The 26,348-nt window shown below is 36.4% G+C and overlaps 1 protein-coding gene across 18 annotated transcripts in view; it reads left to right on the forward strand.

Moving 5' to 3' along the window:
- Positions 1–26,348, forward strand: part of EVI5 (ecotropic viral integration site 5) — a 234,351-nt gene that overhangs the window by 150,579 nt on the left and 57,424 nt on the right. For all 18 annotated transcript variants that reach the window (XM_027536494.1, XM_027536508.1, XM_027536498.1 and 15 more), the window contains 2 exons: positions 8,575–8,721; positions 16,941–17,036. In XM_027536494.1, the coding sequence (XP_027392295.1) occupies positions 8,575–8,721; positions 16,941–17,036 (243 nt within the window). The remainder of the gene's footprint in view (positions 1–8,574; positions 8,722–16,940; positions 17,037–26,348) is intronic.

Raw genomic sequence — 26,348 nt, forward strand, 5'->3', positions numbered from 1 at the left:
TTCAGCCAGCTTGAACATCTAGAAGTTCACGGTTCACGTATTGCTGAGGCCTGGCTTGCAGAATTTTGAACATTACGTTACTAACGTGTGAGATGAGTGCAATTGTGTGGTAGTTTGAACATTCTTGGCATTGCCTTTCTTTGGGATTGGAATGAAAACTGACCTTTTCCAGTTCTGTGGCCACTGCTGAGTTTTCCAAATGTGCTGGCATATTGAGTGCAGCACTTTCACAGCATCATCTTTTAGGATTTGAAATAGCTCAACTGGAATTCCATCACCTCCACTGGCTTTGTTAGTAGTGATGTTTTCTAAGGCCCACTTGACTTCACATTCCAGGATGTCTGGCTCTAGGTCAGTGTGAGTGATCACACCATCGTGATTATCTGGGTCGTGAAGATCTTTTTGTACAGTTCTTCTGTGTATTCTTGCCACCTCTTCTTAATATCTTCTTAATATATTAATATCTTTGAAATATCTTCTGTTAGGTCCATACCATTTCTGTCCTTTATTGAGCTCATCTTTGCATGAAATGTTCCCTTGGTATCTCTAATTTATCAATAAAACTGGAAGCACTATATAATTCAGAAATTTGTAATTAGAGAATTAAATACAAATTGCAATGGAGAATAGGACAGGACAATTAATTCCAACTAGGTGGTTTTGGAAAACCTAGAAGAAATTTGGAAAGGAGAAAACCTTCCTAAGGAATTTGTATTTTGCACTATTCCTGACTAATGGATATGGTTCCTAAATGTCAGGGCATGTACTGGTGATGATCCATGATGCTTTCTCATTGCAAAGTGAGAAAAATAAATAAAAATAGTGTGATGTGTTGATTATCTAAAGAATATTGCATTAAACACCCATGTATCCAGCATCCAGATTAAGAAATAGGTCCTTGCTGATACATGTAGCTCCATTTCCTTCATTTTAATGACTTTTAGAAAAGTGCGCCTGGTAAGTATACCTTAGTTTATGGAGCCACTTTCCTCCTTGTACTGACATTTGCTATTACAGACATTGCTGCCCTGAACATTCTTGCATGTTTCCTTGTGTATATCTCCAATAGGAGTTTCTTTAGTACAGAGGTTCTTATCTGTTTTGCGTGCCATGCACCCCTTTGGGAGCCTGAAACCTATGAACCTCTTTTCAAAATAATATTTTTTAATGCATAAAATAAAATATATAGGGTTGTGAAGAAAACCAGTTATATTGAGGTACAGTTATCAAAATACAAGTTTGTGATATAGAGGGCAGACACAGAAACATACATAACATATTCCCATTGCAGGAATCAGTTTTTTCATAATTTAGATTTTTTTGTACCTGAATTAGATTGTACTGTAATTTTCTTTTGTGGGGAGACTTTTATCTGGTTTTGGCACCAAGGTTATAGTAAGCTTGGTAAATGAGTTGGGTTGTATTTAACTTTTTCTATTCTCAGAAGTTTTTTGTAAGATTGAAATTACCTGTTACTTAAATATTTGCTGGAATTCATTCCTTTTCTTTTAACTCCTTTTTTTTTTTTTTTTGGTCATGGGGTAGTTGAGATCTTAGTTCCCCTACCAGGGAATGAAACCCCTGCCACCTGCAGTGGAAGCAAAGACCACTGAACCACCAGGGAAGTCCCTGGAATTCATTCCTTTAAACAGTCTTGTCTTTTTGTTTTGTGGGCATGTTTAAGCGATACATTTGAAATTCGAATCTTTAGATGAAGTGGACAATTTCCTAGGGAAATACAATTTGACTTGATGTGACTTTTGCTTGTTTTTTCCTTGAGCTTCTGGGACCTGTGAATTTGTGACTGCCATGAAATTTGGAAATTTCTTAGTCATCATTTCATCACATACTTATTATCCCACACTCTCTTCTTCAGGAATTCCAGTTGTACTTACATTAAATTGTTGATGTTGTCCAGCAATTCTTGGTTATTCTTTGCCTTCCCATTATTTTTCCTCATTGTATTTCAGTTTCTGTTGACTGACCTATTTCTCTTGATTTATCACTAAGTTCATTGATTCTTTCCTCCTCTTTGTGAGTTATCTGATGAGCCATTGAAGGCATTCTTTACGTCTGTTACTATGCTTTTTACTTCTAGTATTTCCTTTTAATTCTTACAGTTTTCATTTCTTTGCTGGTATTACCTATCTGATGTTGCATATCTTTCTCCTTTCCCATAGAGCCCTTAATTTAAATTCCCTGTCAGAAAACTTCAATATCTGTGTCATATATGAGGCTGGTTCTGTTGATTGCTTTATCTCTTGGAAGTGTTTGGTTTTTTACCTTTTCCTATGCTTTGTAATCTTTTTTTTTTTTAAACTAGATGTGCATCTTGTGTAGGAGAGTAGACTAAAGTAAATGGTTTGTATGCCTGGAAACGGGTACATCTTTCCTTCTACTGGGCCTTTAATGTGGGGGGTTTGAGTTAATACAGTCAGGAGTTGGGCAGGTTTGAGGTTTGTTGTTTCTGTGGTTACCCTCATTGCACCACAGGCTTCAAATTCCTCTAGCAATGTCTTATTTTTAGGTTAGGGGCTGGTTTGCCAGAGGGTTTTCTCACTATCTTTAGGTCTGCCCTTTGCACAGCACTTGAGGAGTTGTCAGTCCCCAGCAGTGTCCCACTGTTACTTTTGTTCCACAAGAAACTGGAAGAGCAGGGAACACGCCTGCCCTGTTGTTCTGAGAAAGCCACAGTCTTTCGCTGCATTAGTGTGTTCCTGTATCTGGGGCATCTGGCCTCAGTGCTCGGGTCCTGTGTATGTTAGTCGCTCAGTCGTGTCTGACTCTTTGCAACCCCGTGAACTGTAGCCTACCAGGCTCCTCTGTCCATGGAATTCTTTAGGCAAGAATACTGGAGTGGGCTGTTATGCCCTTCTCCAGGGGATTGTCCCAACCCAGGGATCAAACCCAGGTCTCCTACATTGCAGGCAGATTCTTTGCCATCTGAACCATCAGGAACCCTATTCCCAAGCTATAGTCCAGCCCCTTCCCCAGATGCACTTGTTTTCCTAGTGCCCAAGGGACAGCAGTGTTTGTTGTCCTGCTCCAAGCAAATTAACCTTTGGTTCCCTAGAGGAGATAAGCAAGGATTAGTGCCCTTTCCCCCTCCCTGAGGCCTGTACTATGGAGATCTCTTTCTCAAGACTCTCATCCATCTTTTCGGTCTGTTCTGTTGAAGAAAAATGTACAAGAGTTTGTGAACTGTTTTGTCCCCACAGGCTCCACACTTTCTAACCAGCCCATACTTATGCTCCACCAGTTTGATATTTATTCTAGCTGAATTATTCTTAATGGCTTCTAGCAGCATCTGCCATGTCCCTTCTTAGATTTGGGGCTGGTTAGTTATCCTGTGACCTCTCAGTGTGTTCAACAGTAGTCATGAACTTAGAGTTTGGCTGCCCTTATTTTTTTTTAATTGAAAACCAGTGTTCTTTCTGACTCTCTACATCCTCAATCAGAAATCAAAAGTCTTTATTATGATGTGTTTGAAGTTATTTTATTTTATACTCTCTCTCTTCTTTTTTTCCGTTTTTTCCTCCTTTCTCGCTTTTTATTGGGTTTGTTTTTCTTTTTCCTTTTATTCAGCTCAGTCGCTCAATCATGTCCAACTCTTTGCGGCCCTATAGACTGCAGCACACCCAGGCTTCCCTGTCCATCACCAACTCCCAAAGCTTGCTCAAACTCATTTCCATCGAATTGATGATGCAATCCAGCCACTTCATCCTCGGTCGTCCCCTTCTCCTCCAGCCTTCAATCTTTCCCAGCATCAGGGTCTTTTCCAATGAAACAGTTCTTTGCATCAAGTGGCCAAAGTATTGGAGTTTCAGCTTTAGCATCAGTCCTTCCAATGAATATTCAGGACTGATTTCCTTTGAGATTGACTGCTTGGATCTGCTTGCAGCCCAAGGGACTCTCAAGAGTCTTCTCCAACACCACAGTTCAAAAGCGTCAGTTCTTCAGCACTCAGCTTTCTTAATGGTTCCAACTCTAACATCCATACATGACTACTGGAAAAACCATAGACGGACCTTTGTTAGCAAAGTGTCTCTGCTTTTTAATACGCTGTCTAGGTTTGTCATAGCTTTTCTTCCAAGGAGCAAGCGTCTTTTAATTTCATGGCTGCAGTCACCATCTGCAGTTATTTTGGAGTCCAAAAAAATGAAGTCTCTTACTGTTTCCATTGTTTCCCTATCTATTTGCCATGAGTGATGGGACTGGATCCCATGATCTTCATTTTCTGAATGTTGAGTTTTAAGCCAGCCTTTTCACTTTCCTCTCTCACTTTCATAAAGAGGCTCTTGAGTTCCTCTTTGCTTTCTGCTATAAGGGTGGTGTTATCTGCGTATCTGAGGTTATTGATATTTCTCCCAGCAATCTTGATTCCAGCTTGTGCTTCATTCAGCCCAGCATTTCACATGAGATACTCTGCATATAAGTTAAATAAGCAGGGTGACAATATGCAGCCTTGATGCGCTCCTTGCCCAATTTGGAACCAGTCTGTTGTTCAATGTCCAGTTCTAACTGTTGCTTCTTGACCTGCATACAGATTTCTCATGAGGCAGGTAAGGTGGTCTGGTATTCCCATATTAATTTGACTTTTATAATTCCTTTTCTTTTCTACTAGTGTTTGTTACCTGGGGGAAAAAATGCTTCCCTGACGGAACAAAGTCTAAAGTTACTAATTATCTCTGGTTTTTTCCAAACTGTATTAGGTCCTTAGAAGAACTCCCATGTGCTCTTGCATCTTCTAGTCTTATATCTTACTATTGTTGTACCTCCAAATTCCTATTATTTTTTTACCTCCAAATTTCTAGACATTATTGTCTTATGGAGTCAATATTCCTGTGGTTTTGTCTGAAAAGTGAAAATGAAAGTCGCTTACTCGTGTCCAACTCTTTAAGACCCCATGGACTATATAGTCCATGGAGTCCCCATGCCAGAATACTGGAGTGTGTAGCCTTTGCCTTCTCCAGGGGATCTTCCCAACCCGGGGATCGAACCCAGGTCTCCTGCATTGCAGGCAGATTCTTTACCAGCTGAGCCACAAGGGAAGCCTGTGGTTTTGTCTACCTGCATGCTATTTTTTTGCTCTTTATTCTTACTTTTATTTAACAGTTTCCTCCCAGTTTCAATCATGAGTTGTAAACTCTCTCACTTTCTTAAAATAAATGTACTTTCCTCTGTGATAGTTAGCTGAGTATACTTTTATAGGATGAATTTTTTTTTTTTAACACTACCAATTTTTCCTGTTGAGATGTCTGCTGGATATTTCACTTTCCACCTTCATAGATACTGTTTTTCCCTTGATTTGCCTCTGCTTTACTTTAGCATTCTATAAGTTTTGATATAATATATTTTGATAAGGATTTATTTATATTTATCCCAAATAGTATTTGGGACTAATTGTGCTTCCTAGGGTATAGATGCATACATGATTTTTGTTGTAAAAATTCTCAATTTTTACAACAATTATCATCTTCTTAAGCCATCACAGCTCACTTTTTTGGGGGGAGGGCACCACCTGTAAAGTATATTTTATACCCCTTTATTCTTTTTTCTATCTCTTGACATCTTCTGGGACACTAATTTTTTCCTCATTGTGTCTAGTTCTTAGATGCTTAGTTTTATCCGACTTTTTCCGACCCCATGGACTGTAGCCTGCCAGGCTCCTCTGCTCATGGGAATTCTCCAGGCAAGAATACTGGAGAGTGTTGCCATGCCCTCCTCCAGGGGATCTTCCCAATCTAGGGATCGAACCCAGGTCTCCCACATTGCAGGCAGATTCTTTACTGTCTGAAACACCAGGGAAGCCCAAGAATACTGGAGTGGGTACCCTTCCCTTCCCCAGGGGATCTTCATGACTCCGGAGTCAAACCAGGGTCTCCTGCATTGCAGGTGGATTCTTTACAAGCTGAGCTACCAGCGAAGTCCGACTCTTTATGACCCCAGGGGCTGTAGCCTGCCAGGCTTCTCAGTCCATGGAATTCTCCAGGCAAGAATACTGGAGTGGGTTCCCATGCTCTTATCCAGGGGATCTTCCCAACCCAGGGATCGAACCCAGGTCTCCTGCATTGCAGACAGATTCTTTACTAACTGAGCTACTGGGGAAGCCCTCATTATGTTTAATCTCCTATTTAACCCTTTAATTGAATTTATTATCAGTGTCTGTTAATTTTGGAAATTATATTTGGTTATCTTTCAAATTTGCTGATATTTTGACAGTGACTAGTTCTTTGTTTATGCTTCTTTTTATGTTTAATATGTAAATATGTAAACTATTTTGTATAAAATCCTTATGTGATTTTTATCTAGAGTTCTTAAGAATCTAGCATATTTTTTGTCTGCCATTTCTCACTCATAGTCAATTCTTGGGTTTTAATTATTTGTGTGAGTATTTTGTAATTTTGGAGCATGGAATGGTATTTAGGGGTACAGAGAGGAGTTTTGGAGTGTATGTTGAAGGGGTGTCCCTCTGAAGTATAGTTATTTGTTTTAATGATAAGACAGAGATAGACAGAGATAAGATAGATAAGATAGAGATAACACAGTAAAAAGAGGTTGTGGAACATTTTGAATATGGTTAAGAAGTTCACTCTTAACTTTGTAGACAGACAGTGTTCATTGATTGAAAGTGAGAAGAAGAGAGTAGAGGATGGTCACAGGAAGGAGGCATTACTTCTGTGGGTCAGGAAGATGAATAGTGAAAATAAAGAAACCTGGAAGTGGTAGAAAGTGTTTGAGCTTAAATCTATCAGGTGATACAGATTTTAAAATGAAAACTGGAGGCAGGATCATTTTCATAGAATGAGATAGAATAGTAATAGTAATAACCGAGTATTTGTTAAATGTCTTCCATTTCAGGCATTAGGAGAGAACTACTTTCATAAGCTTTTCTCATGTAATTCTCACAACACAGCCTTAAAAGTCAAGCAGTAATATCTCCACTCCTATCAGTATACTAAAACTTGATAGAATTAGATAACTTCACCAAGATTGAGGAATTGTTAAATGAGGAGCCAGATTTTTGCCTGTGTTTGGTTATGAAAATGCCTACTGTTTCTTTCAGGACCCTAATAGAGTAATTTAGAATTGAGAGAATCAAGCTGAGTCAAGCCTGAATATGAAAACTACTTCATGTCAGTGAATTCACTATCTGTAATGTTAAGGTCCTATAGTAAAGGGAACTATATTCAATATCCTATAATAAACCATAATGGAAAAGTATTTAGAATGGGGCCGGGGGGGCGAAATATATATATATATACATATATATGTATATATATATATAATTGAATCACTTTGCTGTATCCCAGAAACTAAAAGGGCTTCCCTGGTGGCTCAGACAGTAAAGAATCTGCCTGTAATCCAAGAGACCTGGATTCAATCCCTGTGTCAGGAAGATCTCCTGGAGAGGGGAATGGCAACCCGGTCCAGTATTCTTGCCTGGAGAATCCCAGGGACAGAGGAGCGTAGGGGGCTACAGTTCATGAAGTAATTGTAAAGACAATTAAATGAGAAATAGATAGTATTTTGCATATTGTTTTCTTTAAAAAAAAAAAAAAAGTATTATTGTTGTGTAGTCACTAAGTCTTGTCCAGCTGTTTTGAAACCCCATGGGCTGTAGCCTGTCTGGCTTCTCTGCCTATGGGATTTCCCAGACAAGAATACTGGAGTGAGTTGCCATTTTCTTCTCCAGAAAATCTTCCCAACTTAAGGATCCATCCCAAGTCTCCTACATTGCAGGAGATTCTTTACCACTGAGTCACCTGTGAAGCCCTGTGTACGTTTTTCAAATGAAGAAATAGAAATTAGACATTAATTAGTTTGTTTAATTACCAAATGGTAATCCAGAATTCAAAGCTAGTCCATAAGCCATAAAAACAGACTGTGCTATACATTGTAGGAATGTAGTTAACATGACACAGTTTGTGACATCAAAAAGTTTGCAGTTCAGTAAGTATCTTTTCAGTGGTATCTTTTCAGCGATCTGTGCTTTCTTTTGTGAACTGGAAAGGGGAGTTATTAAATACATCATATCTCTGTATCTATCTGTTTATACCATATTGCCTATTTCAGAAATTAATACCTATAAGTTCTATATAAACATCCTTATAGTTAAAAGATATTTATTGTATGAATGGTAAATGGATCTTTAATGAAAGTTTCTAATGTGAACCTTATGCACTTTTGATTTTTAAAGCAGTTTTATAATTTTTTTAAGTATTTAACTATTTGTTGAATAAAATAGACCTATAACTAACAATAACATTGAAAATACTGCTGAGACATAATATACACACGTAGAAATTTATAAGTTTTGTGATAGTCATGTCCGACTCTTTGCCACCCTATGGACTGTAGCCTGCCAGGTTCCTCTGTCCATGGAATTTTTCAGGCAAGAATACTGAAGTGGGTTCCCATTCCCATCTCCAGGGGATCTTCCCAACCCAGGGATTGAACCCTGGTCTCCTGCATTTCAGGCAGATTCTTTACCTTCTGAGCCACCAGTTTTTTATCTGTATTCTGATATTTATATTTTTATCTGTATTCTGTATTTATATTTTTAATTCTTAGAACCAGATCAATAGTAATCATCTTCGAAGAGCAGAGCAAGAGGTGATCAATCTACAGGAGAAGGTGCAATATCTTTCTGCACAGAACAAAGGATTGCTTACCCAATTGAGTGAAGCAAAGCGCAAACAAGCAGAGATTGAATGCAAGGTAAATATATCAACTAGCAAGTTTATGTTTTAGTCAATATAATAATGTTTTTTTGTTTTTGTTTTTATCTCATCACTGAGTACATTATCATAAAACTAAAAGAAGCTAGTCTTATTTCCTACTTTTCCTGAACTTAGTTTGGCAGTTGCTTTTGGGCCAGGTTACCTCATCATGCTCTGGGTAAATTTCAGGCTGGAAACCTCATTTTCAACCACATGGTTAGGAAATTAAGTTAACCAAGTGATTGAAGGTTGGTATCTCTGTTGACCTGTAGCCCTTTAAAACTGAAACTTTTAATGTCTCAACCAGAAAGATAGGTAATTTAGAGAAGTTGGGTCTACTCTGCTTTGATTGGCACCTTATTAGTGAGCTGTCAATATTGATATATGTTTTCTGGATAGAGAATAAAAGAGCTGTGTGTGTACCCAAGGGTTGGCAAAATTGTACGCATTTCAAGTTATTTTAATCAATTAAATTTTTTATGGAGTGTTTGGATTCATAAAGCATGGAAAAGTTTTTGAATGCAAGTATTTTTTTTCCTTAAATAAATTTATAATACAGCAATGATTAGAGAGAAGGCGAAGTTGGGAAATGAGGTAGAAGGAGAGGGGTTGTATGTGTGTGTGTGTGTGTGTGTGTGTGTGTGTGAGAAATAACTAAAGAGATGACTGTGGTGAACATTAGAATGAATTACGAGGGCAAGTTTGGTTTTGTTTATGAGATTTAAAAAAAAAAACTAGACATTCATCTTTCCATGGTGAGAGAGTAGGAATAATGCCCTTTAAAGATTCCAGCCTTACTATTCTATGATAAGAAATAAGACTTTCAATGGCAGATATAAAGCTGTAATTCCATCAACTTGTTCTAGTGTCATTAAAAACCAAAAGTGAAGCTTGAGTGGTTTATCAGTGTCACTGAAATCCAGAGATGAAATTACATCCTAATAAATATGCATGACTGTTACAGTTTACTCTGACAGAAATCTGTAGGCAGTACTGAAATTTGTACTAATGTAAGAGTAGTCCCTCCTGAAGTATGTAACTAAGTGTGCTTTTTTTCTCTGTCTTGTGGGATCTTAATTCTTGGACTTGGGATTGAACCTAAGCCATGGCAGAGAAAGCACCGAGTCCTAACCATTGGACTGCCAGGAAATTCCCTAGGCTAATTTAAAAATAAGGTGATGTAACATGAGATTACATCAATTTGATTTATTATACTAATATCTTTTTCAGTTTTTTATTTTGCAGTGTCTGTCCTGACTTATTTTTGATAAAGAACTAAATTTAGTATTTTATTATTGATATGTTTTCCTTTAAACACATTGATAACATTGTTGCTGGATTTGATATTGTACCCCAAATACCTTAGTACCTTTTAATCAAAGTAAAGTGTTATTTGGAAATAAATATTTGGGGAGTTTGCCGATGAAAATAATTGTTTGCTTTGAATTTGTGTAAGTAATGGGCCCACATTCAGAATTCTGAGAACTGATACGAGATCTTATTTAACTTTAACTTTTCATTAATACCTCTGTAAAGTATATACAGATGCTGATTCTGAGATCTCCCCTGTGTTTAAGGTGTATATTGGTTTGTTCAAATTTTTTAAATGCCTTTTGCAGATTTCCAGCATGACCAATGTTAATTGTCACCCTAGCATCTGGCACATTCTGATTAAGTGTTAAATATTTAATTTGTCATATTGAAACAATTCAGCAGTAAACTGAACTTTTTCAAGAGAGCTAGTCTTTCAGTTATATAAATCTGATAGTTTTCATTTCATTTTATGTGATTATAGCTTGTGGTTTGTTGATAAGTAATTATTAAAGCTCATGCTGTTTTTCATTGATGTAAAGCAGGATACTGTTTTCACTTGTTTTTAATTTTTTTTTTTTTGGCTGCGCTGGGTTTTTGTTGCTGCATGTGGACTTTGTCTAGTTGCAGCGAGTGGGGGCCACTCTTGGTTGCAGTGTGCGGGCTTCTCATTGTGGTGGCTCCTGTTGGTGGGGAGCACAGGCTCTTGGCACTCACGCTTCAGTAGGTGTGGTACACAGTCCTAGTTGCTATGGCGTGTGGAATCTTTCAGAACCAGGGACTGAACCCGTGTTCCCTGCATTGGCAGACAGATTCTCATCCACCATACCACTGGGGAAGTCCGGGATACTGTTTTTAATATTAGCATTATCATTGTTATTTATCCCACTTGGTTTGAGTACTTATACATCACTGCTTCATTTTTGTTGAGCATTGAGCATACTGTTTCATTTTGGACACTGCCTCAGAACCCATTGGATAGTATAGTGTTCCATTTATGCACCTTATTACTCTTCTAAAGTCTGAAAAATCTGAAATTCCATAACATACCCGGCCCCCAGAATTTCAGTGGTAAGATTGTTGGATTTCCTGTGTAAATCTAAATTTGAAAATTATACAAAGATTTTATACTCTAATAACAGATATATAATTTTCTATCTCCAGGAGAAAAGGTATTACATATTAATATACAAACTTATAAAATTGTGTAATAAATAATGTTAAGTGAGGAAAGCTGAACAAAGTATTTTATGATTATAATATTGTGCATGTATGGAATAATGATAGGAAGAAAACAAGAAATTAAACCTGTTGCTTATCATGTAATTTTTAGTAGCTTAATACTTGTGCATTTTTTCATAATGCTTTGATGTTTTTAAAGCTAAATATAAATGAAAACATTCAAATCCTTTTTATCTTACTCTCTTCCTGACACTACCACATATACCCCTTTATTTTTTCCCCAGATAATGGCTTTTATTATTTTCTGATAACTTCCTTTAGAGTTTCTTTTAGGCAGATACTAGTAATTAAAAGTATATACTTTTTCTTCTCACAGTCTTATGTGAAAGTTAGCAGACAATAATATATTCTGCTTTTTGCTTTTTATGTTAATATGTTTTGTCCAGCTTTCAGTTATCAGTGCTTGGAGTCTCCTCGTTAGTTTCCAAGATGCATTGTTTTCCATTGCATGTATATACCCCAGTATCCTTGACTAGGTCCCTATTGATGGGTTCATGGTTTGTTCCCAGTGTTTTACTACTACAAGCAGTGTATAGTGAATGACTTTGTACATACATATTTTCAGATGTATAGAGGTATATCTACACATTTCTATAGAATAAGTTACTATAAATTTGATTGCTTGGTCAGAGAGTAAATACCTTGGTACTTTTTTAGTTTTTGTCAAATTACTCTCCTTAGGTTTGTACCATTTTGTGCTTTGACCTGCAGGGCGTGATGGTACCTGTTTCTTTATCATGTTTCTTATAAATTGTATAATAAAGTCTTTTCATTTTAATTAGATGCAATTTATATGTTCTAGATCAGTGATTTTCAAATAAGGATTGGAGGAGGTGAGATTATGAGACTTCAAAGAATGATAACATCAGCATACATATTTGTCAAATATTTGGGTGTCTTCTTGTAGGTTATTCTTATAAGCATTGGGGATACAGTAATGGAGAAGGTAGACCTAATGTTTAGTGAAACAATAAATAAGAAATAGAAAAGATCATTAGTAATAATGTTCTATAGAGTGAGAAGTTAGAGGAAGTGGTAATTAAGATCAAATGCCAGGAGATGGTATCAGAGCTGAAGAATAAGAAAGAACCAGCCATATGAAGAGTAGGAGGGAGATCCTTAGATGAAAAAGGTCAGAGATCAAGACCCAAAAAGCAGGAAAGAACCTGGTTGCTGAGTCTCATATATAATGCAGAGCTGAATGAGATAAAGCCAGGGAGGTAAGCTAGGACTTAGCTTCTTACCATGTAGATATTTATAGGTCATGGTAACAAGTTTGAGTTTTACTGTTAAATGCTGTGGGAGGCCACTGAGAGGTAGGATAAAAAACATGATACATTTTTTTGATTTGCTATATTTGCTTCAGTTTTTTATTTAAATTTTATTCATTATTTTATTTTTGTTTGTGCTGGGTCTTTGCTTTACAAGAGCTTTTTCTCTAGTTGTGGTGAGTGGGGGCTTCTCTCTAGTTGTGGTGCGGGGGCTTCTCTTTGCAGTAGCTTCTCTTGTTGCGGAGCACGGGCTTTTGAGCTTGCAGGCTTCAGAAGCGCTTGGGCTCAGTAGTTGTGACACACAGCTTAGTTGCCCCACAGCATGTGGAATCTTCCTGGACTAGGGATTAAACCCCTGTCCCCTGCATTGGCAGGCAGATTCTTAACCATTGGACCACCAGGGAAGTCCTTTGCATCAGTTTTTTACTTTTACTTTTGAAATAATTTTATGTTTACAGTAAAGTGGCAAAGATGGTACAGAGAGTTCCCATATAACCTTTAATCAGCCCCTCCTAATTTTAACCTGTTACATAAACATGACACATTTATTAGTACTAAGAAATGAACATTAGTAATAATGTTATTACTGAATTACAGACTTCATTCAGATTTCCCCATCATGTCTCATTCTTCTTTGATCTGTGAGGTATGCTGTAGAAATCCCTCAGTTTAGGATTATCTGATGTTTTCTTATGCTTAGACCAAGGTTATGTGTCTTAGGCCCTTTCTCAGTATATTATATCAGGGGCATGTATATGTTCAGTTGCTAAGTCGTGTCCAGCTCTTTTGCAGCCCCATGGACTGTAGCCCCGCCAGGCTTCTCTGTCCATGGGATTTCCCAGGCAAGAATACTAGAGTGGGTGGCCACATCTTCCTCCAGGGGACCTTGACCCAGGGATCAAACCTGCATCTCTAGCACTGGCAGCATATTCTTTACCACTGAGCCATCTGGGAAGCCCATCAGGGGGCATTACCTCTGGTGCTATTAACTTTGGTCATTTGCTTAAGTTGGTATCTGCTAGCTTTCTCCACTTACAGAAGTCCCCCCACCCTCATACTCTGTTCCTTACAGGCAGGTTACTGAGCCTAGATGATGGTCCAAGTGGAAGAAAGGGCATTAAGTTACAACTCCTGAAGGAAAGAGTATCAAAGAATTTGTTACAACCACCACAATAGGGCAATAATTAATGAGTATTTGGAGGAACTATTATGACCAACTTGGACTGCAAGGAGATCATTCCCTGGTGGCTTAGATGGTAGAGCATCTGCCTACAATGTGGGAGACCCGGGTTCAATCCCTGGGTCGGGAAGATCTCCTGGAGAAGGAAATGGCAACCCACTCCAGTATTCTGCCTGGAAAATCCCATGGACAGAGGACCCTGGTAGGCTACAATCCATGCAAAGAGTCGGACACGACTGAGCGACTTCACTCATGACCAACCTAGACAGCATATTAAAAAGCAGAGACATTACTTTGCCAACAAAGGTCCGTCTAGTCAAGGCTATGGTTTTTCCAGTGGTCATGTATAGATGTGAGAGTTGGACTGTGAAGAAAGCTGAGCGCTGAAGAACTGATGCTTTTGAACTGTGGTGTTGGAGAAGACTCTTGAGAGTCCCTTGGACTGCAAGGAGATCCAACCAGTCCATTCTAAAGGAGATCAGTCCTGGGTGTTCATTGGAAGGACTGATGTTGAAGCTGAAACTCCAATACTTTGGCCACCTCATGCGAAGAGTTGACTCATTGGAAAAGACCCTGATGCTGGGAGGGATTGGGGGCAGGAGGAGAAGGGGACGACAGGAAGAGATGGCTGGATGGCATCACTGACTCAATGGACGTGAGTCTCAGTGAACTCCGGGAGTTGGTGATGGACAGGGAGGCCTGGCGTGCTGCGATTCATGGGGTCGCAAAGAGTTGGACACGACTGAGCGACTGATCTGATCTGATCTCATCTGAGGCTACTGTCATCTCAGGGTTAGCTAAAGCTAAAGGATGAGGCTTTTTAAGTGGCGCACTCAGTGGTTGCAAGGTGGTGCTGGCTGTTGGAAAGAGATCTTTGTCCTCAAGGGGCTCTGTCTTAGCAAAGGATACAGACAGACACACCATTACAATGCAGTATGAGTGGTGCTATGATTGAGGTGGTACATTGTATCCTGTAATGTGAGTTTAGTGTTAGATTTATGGTTCAAGCAAAGCTCACTAAGGAATGATTCAGCTGAGACCTTAAGGATGTGTAGGAGTCAGTTGACGAAAGGCAACAGAGAGTTCACTAGGCGAAGGGAACAGCACATGTGAAGAGCAAAACAGAGAAGGTTGTTTGCTTGAACTAAAAGTTCATTCAAGTTGGAGGAGAGTGTGTGATAAGGAATACTGGTAATATATGAAGCTAGAGCAGTAGATAGGGAAGCCAAATCATGGGGAATCCTGGACACCAGTAAAAGAACCTGTTATCTCAAGATCTGTGGAGTACTATTAAAGTGTTTAAAATAAGGGAGTGACAGAGATTTGAGTTTTATTAAACATAGACACAATGGTGTATTGGAACTAGCTGGTAAAGGCTTGCAAGAACCAATTGTTAAATTTTCAGGAATTTTGTGACATAATTGTTAAACAGCCATATTAAAAATTAAATTATTTAATGTAATTAACAAATTATGATAAAATAATGATAGTAAATACTCAAACTTCATGATTTCCTAATTTTTACATTTTACTATTATCTGTGCATTTCAGATTATTTATGCTTAACTATATCTGTATTGTAGACATACCATGGTGTGCCACTGATGTTATCTTCACTAATATTCACTAATGTTATGTCAAGTTGAAAGGAGCCATGATGGGAGTAGTTATACCACATGAATTGGCAAACTACAAATCAAAGCTTGACTTACTGTTTTGTTAATTATCTAGACCAGAAGTTGGCAAACTATAGCCCATGTTCCAAATCTATCTGTTTGCCTGTTTCTGTAAATAAAGTTTTATTGGAATACATTCATTTGTATATTGAAATATATTCATTTATTTCCTATTCATTTGTATATCGTCTGTGACCACTTTCACACTCCAGGGGCCAACAGAGTAGTTGTGATAGCCTGTATGACCCATAGTCTGAAATTATTTACTATCTGGCCCTTTAAAGAAAATTTTTGTGTCCTTCTCTAGACTGTTAAAGCTTAAAAATGTGTTGTGTCTTTAGTCTTAACATTATGAATAACACAGTAATATTGAGGAAATTATCTTCCAGTATTTGATCACTGTTATCAGAGTGATAATAACTCTATTATCAGAATAAATAACATGAACAAAAATTAGCCAGAGTTCACATCAACACTTTACTTTTTCCTCATTTTCAGTGGTAGATGACTTATGGACACAAGATTTGGCAAAAATTAAGGAAAGCATTCTGTGAGAGTATATTGAATAAATAGAATTTATAATAATGAGTGTTACATGTCTTAACTGTTACATACTGTACATCTTCTATTTCAATCTAGATTTAAAATATATTGTAAATATACATACAAACATATTTGTACACGCACGCACACACTTGCTTGAGAGCTGGTCATTAACTGGGTGCAGAAACTATACTTAGTGGCCATGTACAACGTGGCAAAAATATTTAAAGCAATATTTGCTTGAAAGAAGTACCAGGATCATATCTAAAAAGATAAAAGAATGAATATATTTTTATTTAAAAGTTTAATTATATTTTTACTAGGTTTGAAATTTTAAAAAATTTTGATATTACTGTCAGGTGCTTAATTTCTCCTATGGTCACCATGCTGCACATTTTTGATACTGATTGCTAAATTTCAACTGAAGTTAATATTTCCTCAATATTATATATTTTTGTATATCCCATCTTTCTCTTCTATTATCTCCTTTTTAGTATAAAGTAAATATTCATTAACATTCATTGCCTCAAAATGTAATTTTAAAAATATTATCTAGCTAATATACAGTGTCTATATTCCCTATCAATCTATTGCCCTAGTTACATATTTGAAAGTTCTCAATAATTGTTCTTGGATAAAAAATTAATTTTTCACAGTCAACAGTAATTTTAATAGTTTTAATTGTTAACTTTTAATTTAAAAGTTTGAGCAATATTTATATACAAGTGCTCTTAAATATGGAATGCTGTTCTGTATATTTATTCTTCATTTTATACCAAGTTCAAGATATAATGGCATTTAAAAAGATTTTTTTATTGGAGTATAGTTGATTTACAATGTTGTGTTAGTTATAATGGCACTTTTTTCCCCTCTGATTTAATCAGGGGTCTATTTGTTACTTTCTAAATTTGAGGCAAGGTACAGTGTTTGTATTTTATTAATGGTTTGGTTTATTGTGTGGTTTATTTTTGATTTGTTTTGTTTACCACTCTAGAACAAGGAAGAAGTGATGGCTGTGAGACTCCGGGAAGCAGATAGCATAGCAGCTGTTGCTGAACTACAGCAGCACATTGCTGAGCTTGAAATCCAGGTACCATATCAAAATAGTAAAGTAAATGTAGTAATAATGCAGTTATTTCCCCTTTCCTCTGCACCTGGATAGTGACTTTTGTCTTCATCCTAATGACTGTGTTTCTGTATTCAACACTTCTTTCCAAGTCCAGTTTTTTAAATTGCAATAAAAAATACTTACTGCAGTAAAATTTACAATTTTAATGTATACAGCCTGTTTCATTAAGTACATTCTCATTGTTGTGTAACCAATTTCCAAAACTCTTCACCTTGTAAAACTGAAACTTTGTGCCTATTCAACAACTCCCCATTCCCTTCTTCCCTCAACCCCTGGAAACCACCCTTGTGCTTTCTGTCTCTGAATTTGACTCCTCTAATTAATCTCATGTAAGTAAAATCATAGAGTATTTGTTTTTCTGTGACTGGCTTTTTTTTACTAAGAGTAATGTCCTCAAGGTTCATTCATGTTGTAATGTTGTATCAGAATTTGCTTCCTTTTTTATGGCTGAATAATACTCCATTGTGTGTGCATACTACTTTTTGTTTATCTGTTAATTCATTGATGAACATTTAGATTGCTTCTGCCTTTTGGCTGTTGTGAGTAATGCTGCTATGAGTATGAGTGTACAAATGACTATTTGAGCCCATGTTTTCATTTGTGGGGGGTATATACCCAGAAGTGAAATTGCTGAATCATGTGGTAATTCTGTGTTTAATTTTTTGAGGAATTGTTATACTGTTTTCCATAGCAGCTGCACCATTTTACATTCTTACCAACAATTCACAGGGGACTAGTTTTTCCACATTCTCAATACTTGTTAATTCTCTGTGTTGTCCTTTTTTTTTTTTAAGTAGTCATCCTAATGAGTATGAAGTGGTATCTCATTGTGCTTTTGATTTGCATTTCCCTAGTGATTAATAAAGGTCTTCCCTCGTAGCTCAGTTGGTAAAGAATCTGCCTGCAATGCAGGAGACCCAGGTTCAATTCCTGGGTCCGGAAGATCCCCTGGAGAAGGAGATGGCAACCCACTCCAGTATTCTTGCCTGGAAAATCCCATGGACAGAATAGCCTGGTGGGTTACAGTCTGTGGGGTTGCAAGACTGGGATACGACCTAGCAACTAAACCACCACCAGTGATTAATAATGTTGACCATCTTTTCATGTGCTTATTTGCCATTATGTCTTCTTTAGGGAAATGGTAGGTTCAGTACTTTGCCTGATTTTTAAATGGATTGTTGTTGAGTTATGGAAGTTTCTTATATATTCTCAAGGTCAATCCATATCAGTATATGCAAATATTTTTCAAGGTATTTCCTCTCATTCTGTGGGCTATCTTTTTGTTTTGTTGTTAATGTCCTCTGATACACAAAAGTTTTTATTTTTGAGGTCCAACTTATCTATTTTTCCTTTTGTTACCTGTATCGTATTTCCTTATTGTCAAAGCTATCTTTGAAAGAAAATTCAAAACTTTGAAAATAAGTGTTTTGTCAATTATGAACTACTGTATAATATAAATACATTTGATTTATATTATTTGCATTATGGGCAAAGTATTATGTTTAAAAGTCTTATTTTTAAAAATGTGTTATTACATTCTATTCCAACCCATAATACAGTTTTGGCTGGAACATCTAGAATTTTCTTCCCACCTGAAATGCCTTTTAGTCTGTAAATTTCAATTTAAGATCTGGGTCAAAAGTAATCATAACACATTATGATTTGCAGAAGTTTATAAAACAGTATCCTTAAGTTTATAAAACAGTTGATAGTATTCCCCAGAAATTATTGCATATCCACAAAAACTTTAGGGCTTCCCTGTTAGCTCAGTTGGTAAAGAATTTGCCTGCAGTGCAGGAGACCCTGGTTCAATTGCTGGGTCGGGAAGATCCTCTGGAGAAAGGATAGGCTACCCACCCTAGTATTCTTGGGCTTCCCCTGTGGATCAGCTGGTAAAGAATCCACCTGCAGTGCACAAGACCGGGGTTCAATCCCTGGGTTGAGAAGATCCCCCAGAGAAGGCAAAGTCTACCACTCCAGTATTCTCTGGAGAATTTGATGGGGTCGCAAACAGTTGGACATGGCTGAGTGACTTTCACTTTCAAAGAAAAACTTCAGACAAGAACCAACTGCATAAGATATCTGTTATCAGCTATTTAAGTCATGCTATCATATGCAATTCTAGTTTTAGTCCTTTTATATCATGAAAATTATAAAATTTTGTCACATTTCTGTACATCTTAGTCACAAAATAGCAAGATTTGATTACTCCTTTTGTTGATTCTTAAATGCTAATTAAAATGAAGAACGGTATGCTGCATGCTTTGTTTAAAATGAAATATAACACGTATTTCACCAGTTTTAAAAAACAAAAGGAATGCATAAAATTTTACTATTAAATTTTTTTTTTTTTTTTTTTTTTTACTGTTAATAGGAGTATGTTAGCCTCAAATGTCTCATAAGTGAATCCTAATTGCTGGTTCATTGGTATTTTTTCGATACTTAACTGGCTGGAGCTTATCTCATATGTCATTATTGACCCCTTTGTCCTCTTAGCTTTTTTCCTCTCTTGGCTTTCCTAGCACCATCCACTTTTGACTCTTTGCTTGTTGAAGTTGTTTTCAATTCTGTGTGTTTGTATTCCTCTGAGAATCCAAGATTTTTATGTTTTTAAAAACTATTCAGTGTACAATGAAGGACCTCACTTACATAGCTTCAAGGGCCATCTTTACAACAATAAATTCTAATCTGTCTCCATCCTAGCATGTTTCCTTCTAACAATCTTATACCCTATTAAAAAATTATTTATTTATTTGACTGTGCCAGGTCTTAGTTGGGGCAAGTAGGATCTTTAGTTGTGGCGTGCGAACTCTTAGTTGCAGCACATTGAATCTCTTCCCTGACCAGAGATTGATCCCAGGCCCCCTGCGTCGGGAGCATGGAGTCTTACCAGGGAAGTCCCATAATCTTATATCTTTAAAAAAAATTATGAACATAGTATACAGAAAAGTTCATAAAACAAAGCTACATTATATGTAAAAACAGTATCCATATAACTAATACTTGGGTCAAGATAGAATATTGTCTGTATTCCAGAAGTCTGTGCGATCACACCCTGCTCCCTTATCCTGAACTTTATAGCAGTGACTCCTCTGCTTTACCTTATAGTAGTGTCATCTTGGAAAATCCCATGGACGGAGGAGCTGCAGTCCATGGGGTCGTTGAGGGTCGGACACGACTGAGTGGCTTCACTTTCCCTTTTTACTTTCATGCATTGGAGAAGGAAGTGGCAACCCACTCCAGTGTTCTTGCCTGGAGAATCCCAGGGACGGGGGAGCCTGGTGGGCTGCCGTCTATGGGGTTGCACAGAGTCGGACACGACTGGAGTGACTTAGCAGCAGTGTCATCTTTGTATTCATCTCTCATCCATACAGTTTAGTTTTCTGTTTCTGAATTTCGTGTAGAGTCATGTTGAATATTTGTGTCTCTTCTTTCTTTGTTCACTGTTACTTTAGTGGGTCATCATTTTTCTTATTGCAACAGTTCCATTTTATAAATATATCGCAATGTGTATGTCCATTTTAATTTTAGTGGTCATTTGTAAATTTTCAGATTGGGACTGTTACAAACAATGCTGTGATTATAAGCAATCTTATACACTATACTGACCACAAATGCACAAAAGTTTCTTTAGTATGTATGGCAGGGTGTGGAATGACTGGGTCATAAGCATGCAGATCTTCAGTTTTGTTTTCCAAAGTGTTTGTGCCAGTTTTAACTTCCAACCACAGCATATGAAAGTTCTGTTGTTCCACAACACTTGGTGGTGTCAGATGTTTTAATTTATGCCTGTCTGGTGGGTATGCGGTTATATTTCATCATGATTTTAATTTCCATTTGCTGTATTACTAATGAGGTTGGCAACTTGGATTTCATCTTCTATAGAGTGCCTATTACAATCTTCTGTATTTTTTCATGTGGGTTGTTTATCTTTTTCGTATGTATATATAGTTCTTTTAAGTTTTATTTTATTTTTAATTGGAGGATAATTACTATACAATATTGTGATGGTTTCTGTCATATCTTATGTTTTATAGATATCTACTTCCATTTTGTAACTTGTCTTTTGTTGTTGTTTTTAACATATTATGCCTTTTGATCAGTAGACCAATGTTTTTAATGGACAGTAGAGAGTTCCTCCTGAAAGCTGTACAGGAACTCCAAATTCAACATGTTTAAAATCAAATGTGTTTCTATTCCATCCAGTGTTTTTATACTTTGGTATCTCAAGTCTTGTTTGATGGTATCATCTCTTACCAAATTACTCAAACTTAGTAGGGACTTCACTTATTATGCCTTTATTAATGTTCTGCCGTATTTATCAAGGCTGAGTATATACATTTTCAACTTTATTTGAGAATATGAAGTTATTTTCACAGTGTTTGTGCTAGTTAACATTCCTACTAGCATTTCAACTGCTCACCTACTCATGTAGATTTGCCTTCAGTGCAGTCAGTTCAGTTCAGATCAGTCACTCAGTCGTGTCCGACTCTGCATCCGCATGCCAGGCTTCCCTGTTCGTTACCAGCTCCCAGAGCTTGCTCAAACTCATGTCCATCGAGTCAGTGATGCCATCCAACCATCTCATCCTATGTCGCCCTTTCTCCTCCTGCCTTCAATCTTTCTCAGCATCAAGGTCTTTTCCAGTGACTCTGTTCTTCGCATCAGGTGGCCAAAGAATTGGAGCTTCAGCTTCACCATCAGTCCTTCAAATGAATAGTCAGGACTGATTTCCTTTAGGATTGATTGGTTTCAGGTATTTCTTAATAATTCATATAGATTAAACATGTCCAGCTCTTCAGTTTCTTCAAAAGATAAAAGTCATGGGTAAATATAAAACTAAATCAAAGGTAATTTTACTCATTTCAGAAACTTAAAAAAAAAAAAATTTCATGGCCTTTCTGTTCCTCCCTGCTACTCCCTAATGTATCTGCATTCATCCCTACCTGAACGTCACAACTTGCTGTTCAACTTCTTTTTCTCCGGCCTGAGCTCTCCCATGGAGCCACCGAAATTATCTTTCTAAGGCATAAAAACCTTTATTGACTACCTTTTACCTACTAAATCACATCAAAACTCCTCAGCACAAATGGTAGGCTTTTCATTATTGTTGAAACTTTCACCTCCAACCTCTTCTTTGACCATTACCACCCTATCCTCTCTCCCTAGCACCTATACATAAACACACACGCTCTCACTTTTTAAAAGTTTTTATATTCTTTTAAAATTTTGTACCTTTTACAAGCTATCATGTCTTTAGAAAATTGCTGTTTTCCTGTATTCCCTAGTCCTCTGCTTTTTACATCATTCTGCTTACTGAGTTTTCCTTGACCAGTTTGCTATGTTTTCCATAAACATCTTAATGATTCAACCTTCATTCATTTATTTATTATATACAAGTTAAAATCCATAAATAGATCTTTTGTTAAAATCCTAAACTCCTTTTTCAGTTACGAAAACAATACATTTTAGGTTATGTTTAATCATGGAAATATTTTAGATCATTTTCAAGTTCCACTAGGGGGAGAACTCAACTTAGTCAAATATTTTTATACTTCAAATCTCTTCAAGACCAACTCTTCCAGTTACTATTGCTGTCTTGTAAATAAAAATTTTACCCACAAATCAAATTCTTCCAAACCCTTCATTTCATAAATTACATGACTATGCAATTAGTTATTGATAAAAATAAAGGCTACTTTTAAAAAAAAGTAGTAAAGAAAATTGTACTTTTGTGAATGTCTCATTTAGATGAGGAAATACTCATTTATGTACATACTGTAGCATTCTGTAGAAGATATACTTATGAGGTTGAAGTTTATTGTATTTATTTTCAAAGAGTCTATAGTCAACGTGAAACTTTCAGGTCTGGTTCATAATCACTACCCTGCCATGTTATTCTGAGTGAACTACATTTGTAATATGCTTAATGTTCTTTATAATAATGCCTTTTCCACAGTCTTTGGAGGAGCTACTTTACATTAATGTTTCATAGTGAATTTAATTTTTTTTTAAATGTGGCATCTTTCAAATTTTAGCCATTTTCCTGAGCTATTTGTAAAAGTTATTGCTGAGGTTTCCTCCTTCTCAAGCAGAATGACACTTATTAATGGATTTTAGTCACTATGTAATGCTTGTTTGAAGCAGATCATACCCTTATAGAATTAAGGGGTGAACTCTAAAGTGACATTAAATATAAAAAATATGATATCATGTATATTATTTTAATATTTTTCAGAGTAATCATTATGAACTTTAAATACTATATGATCTCACATCATTCAGGTCTCTATAGTTTTCTTAGATAAAGCTCCTGTTGCCAAATTTCTATCTAAAATAATATTCATATCCTAATCACTGTACTCTTATGCTACTTATATTTCTTCACAACAATTGTTTCTTGCCATAAATTATACATTTTTGTTGTTGTCCACTTCTCCACTAGAATGGAAGCTCCATAAGAGAGAAATGTTTGCCTGTTTTATGCAGTCACTGTCTTTCTCAGTGTTGGTATATAATGTTTAGTATATAACCATCATTCAAAAATTTATATTTGAAGAAGTTAAATTAAGATAATAATTTGTTCACCTGTTGTTTCTACAGTAAGTGGTTTTTATTGTATGTAATTTGAGTATTCAGAATTTTTTTTTAATTTAGCAGTTACCACTGTATTCACACATTTATGAATTTGTACTTTGATCATTAGGTCACTAGTGGCTAGGAAAGATAAAATGAATGCAGACTCTGCCTAAGTGCATTTGCCATTAGACAGAAGGAGTGATTGAGCCTGGGTCCTTTCTTTGCAATATCACTGAGTAGAATTTAAAGCTCTGAAAATGTATGTACATTATTGGTGTTAGTAATAACTAACACTTATTAGTTAATAATAAGTGTTTTATAAATAATAAATGTTTTAATTATTAATAAATGTTTATTATTAGTTAACTTATAATATTAGTAATAACTAACTAATGTTATTGGTGTTACTAATAACACCAGTAATAATAAAAGAGTTGGACGTAACTGAGAGACAGAACAACAATTGTTAATGGCTTTAATTACATGTGAGATGATGCCATTGTTATCTTTTAAAGGAGGAATTTATTTTTTTCTTGCTATCTGCACATATACTTTACAAACTAATTGAATGGCTCAGATTAATGGAATTTCTATAAGTAGCCTGCAAAAATAAATATGATGTACCTTGATCAGAATTAAAATGGTCAATAAACTTAGTTTTTATTGGAAACGAGAATTTTAGAATACTAAGTAACTCTGTGGTCACAATTTTTGTCTTTTTGTTTTCTTGTAATTGCTAGAGAGTTTTTTGATTGGTTGACGGTATAGATTTTGAAGACAAACAACTTCTTGGCTGTCTTGTCTGACAAGTTATTTAACTTGATTTTGAATTTTCTCACTCAAACCTAAAGTTATCTGCTTTAGAGTTGGTATTAAATGAGAAAGCATGTATCAAGTTATCAAGTGTTCTTTCTTCCCTAACTAGTTTCCAGAAAATCAGCTTATCAATGACCTTATGTAAAAGATCACACTCAGCATTGTAAGGGCTTCCAAAAATTACAACCAAAATGCAGAAAGTCTTCTGAGTTCCCTTTAAGATAATTTTTATCCACTCCAGATAATCAATTTATCCCTTTCTAAGAATTAGATGTAGCTTCAAATTAAGAATTGCTTTGACTTTTTTTGGGGGGGAGGTGAACTTATTTCTGTCCACTGTAAGTTAGTCTTCATTTTTGTGTATTTAAAGTATTAATAGCTAGCATTATTGAATACTTAAAACTTGCCAGGCATTATTATTAGCAATATATTTGTATTTACTTATTTAATCCTTGTAACAGTCATATGATACTAGTTATTGTTAATATTCCATCTAATAGTGGAGTAAACTGAAGCATTGAGATTTTATTGTAAGTTTAAGAACTCACTCTGTAACTTAAATTCCTTCCAGAACTAAAATGAAATTTTTTTTTCTTTAGTTTTACAAGTACTGTCATGTTAATTATATGGAGTTTCTTGATAGACTCACTCCTACAGCTTAGTTCCCTGTTCTTCACCTGTGTCTTTTGATAGCTCCCATGGCTTTCAGGATGAAATTCAAATTCTGGCTGTTCTCACAAGACCATTCCTGCTCTGATTCTTACCACCCTTTCTGACTTCATTTCCTGCTTTTCCCAGCATATACCTGTGCTTGAGCCACCATAAACTAGTTAAGAACTCTTTGAATCTGTCATTGAGATTCACTCTGTTTTTCTTCTCTCCTCCTTTGATCTTGCTTATCATTTCAAAGGTCTGATTAATTGATCAGCCTTCCCTGATGATGCCAGTCCAGCCAATTTTGTTGTGTCTCTGCTCTCATAACCCCCTCTGTTATAGAGCTCTGTTATTTCATCTCATATTATATTAATCATTCTCATTTAAAAGCCCAGATTGTGGAGAACAGATTAAATTATTTAAGTGGAGTATTAGTTTCAATTCAGCAAATATTTATGGAATACCTGCTATGTGCTAGTCACTACTCTAAACACTTTATAAGAATTAGTGAACAAAACGCATAAAAAAGATTCCTTTCCTCATCAGTCAAGCTTACTGGGAGAGAAAGAAATAGGATGAACAAAACAAATGAATCTTTTTTTTTAATTTTTTTTTATTTTTTTCTAATTTTATTTTATTTTTAAACTTTACATAATTGTATTAGTTTTGCCAAACATCAAAATGAATCCGCCACAGGTACACATGCGCTCCCCATCCCAAACCCTCCACCCTCCTCCCTCCCCATACCATCCCTCTGGGTCGTCCCAGTGCACTAGCCCCAAGCATCCAGTATCGTGCATTGAACCTGGACTGGCAACTCGTTTCTTACATGATATTTTACATGTTTCAATGCCATTCTCCCAAATCTTCCCACCCTCTCCCTCTCCCACAGAGTATAGTGTGTGATTCAGAAGATGATGAGTACAATAGAAAAATGTAGGAAAAGGAGAGTGTTCGGGTGTTGAAATAGGCTACCATTGCTATTTTAAGTAATGTGATCTGGAAAGGCTCATTAGAAATCTGCATTACAAATCTTTGCTTAAAAAACCCCTTCTAATGAGTGTATGTACCACATATACTCATTAGAAGGGGTTTTTAAAGCAAAGATTTGTAATGCAGATTTGTGATAGGAATGCCCTGCTAAGGGAATCATACGAACAAAGGGCCTAATGCCAGGGGCACGTCTCAGTCCCCGAGTGGAGTAAGAGGGGACGTTAGAGGAAG

Source organism: Bos indicus x Bos taurus, chromosome 3 (assembly GCF_003369695.1).
Source record: "Bos indicus x Bos taurus breed Angus x Brahman F1 hybrid chromosome 3, Bos_hybrid_MaternalHap_v2.0, whole genome shotgun sequence".
In the NCBI taxonomy this organism is placed as follows: domain Eukaryota; kingdom Metazoa; phylum Chordata; class Mammalia; order Artiodactyla; family Bovidae; genus Bos; species Bos indicus x Bos taurus.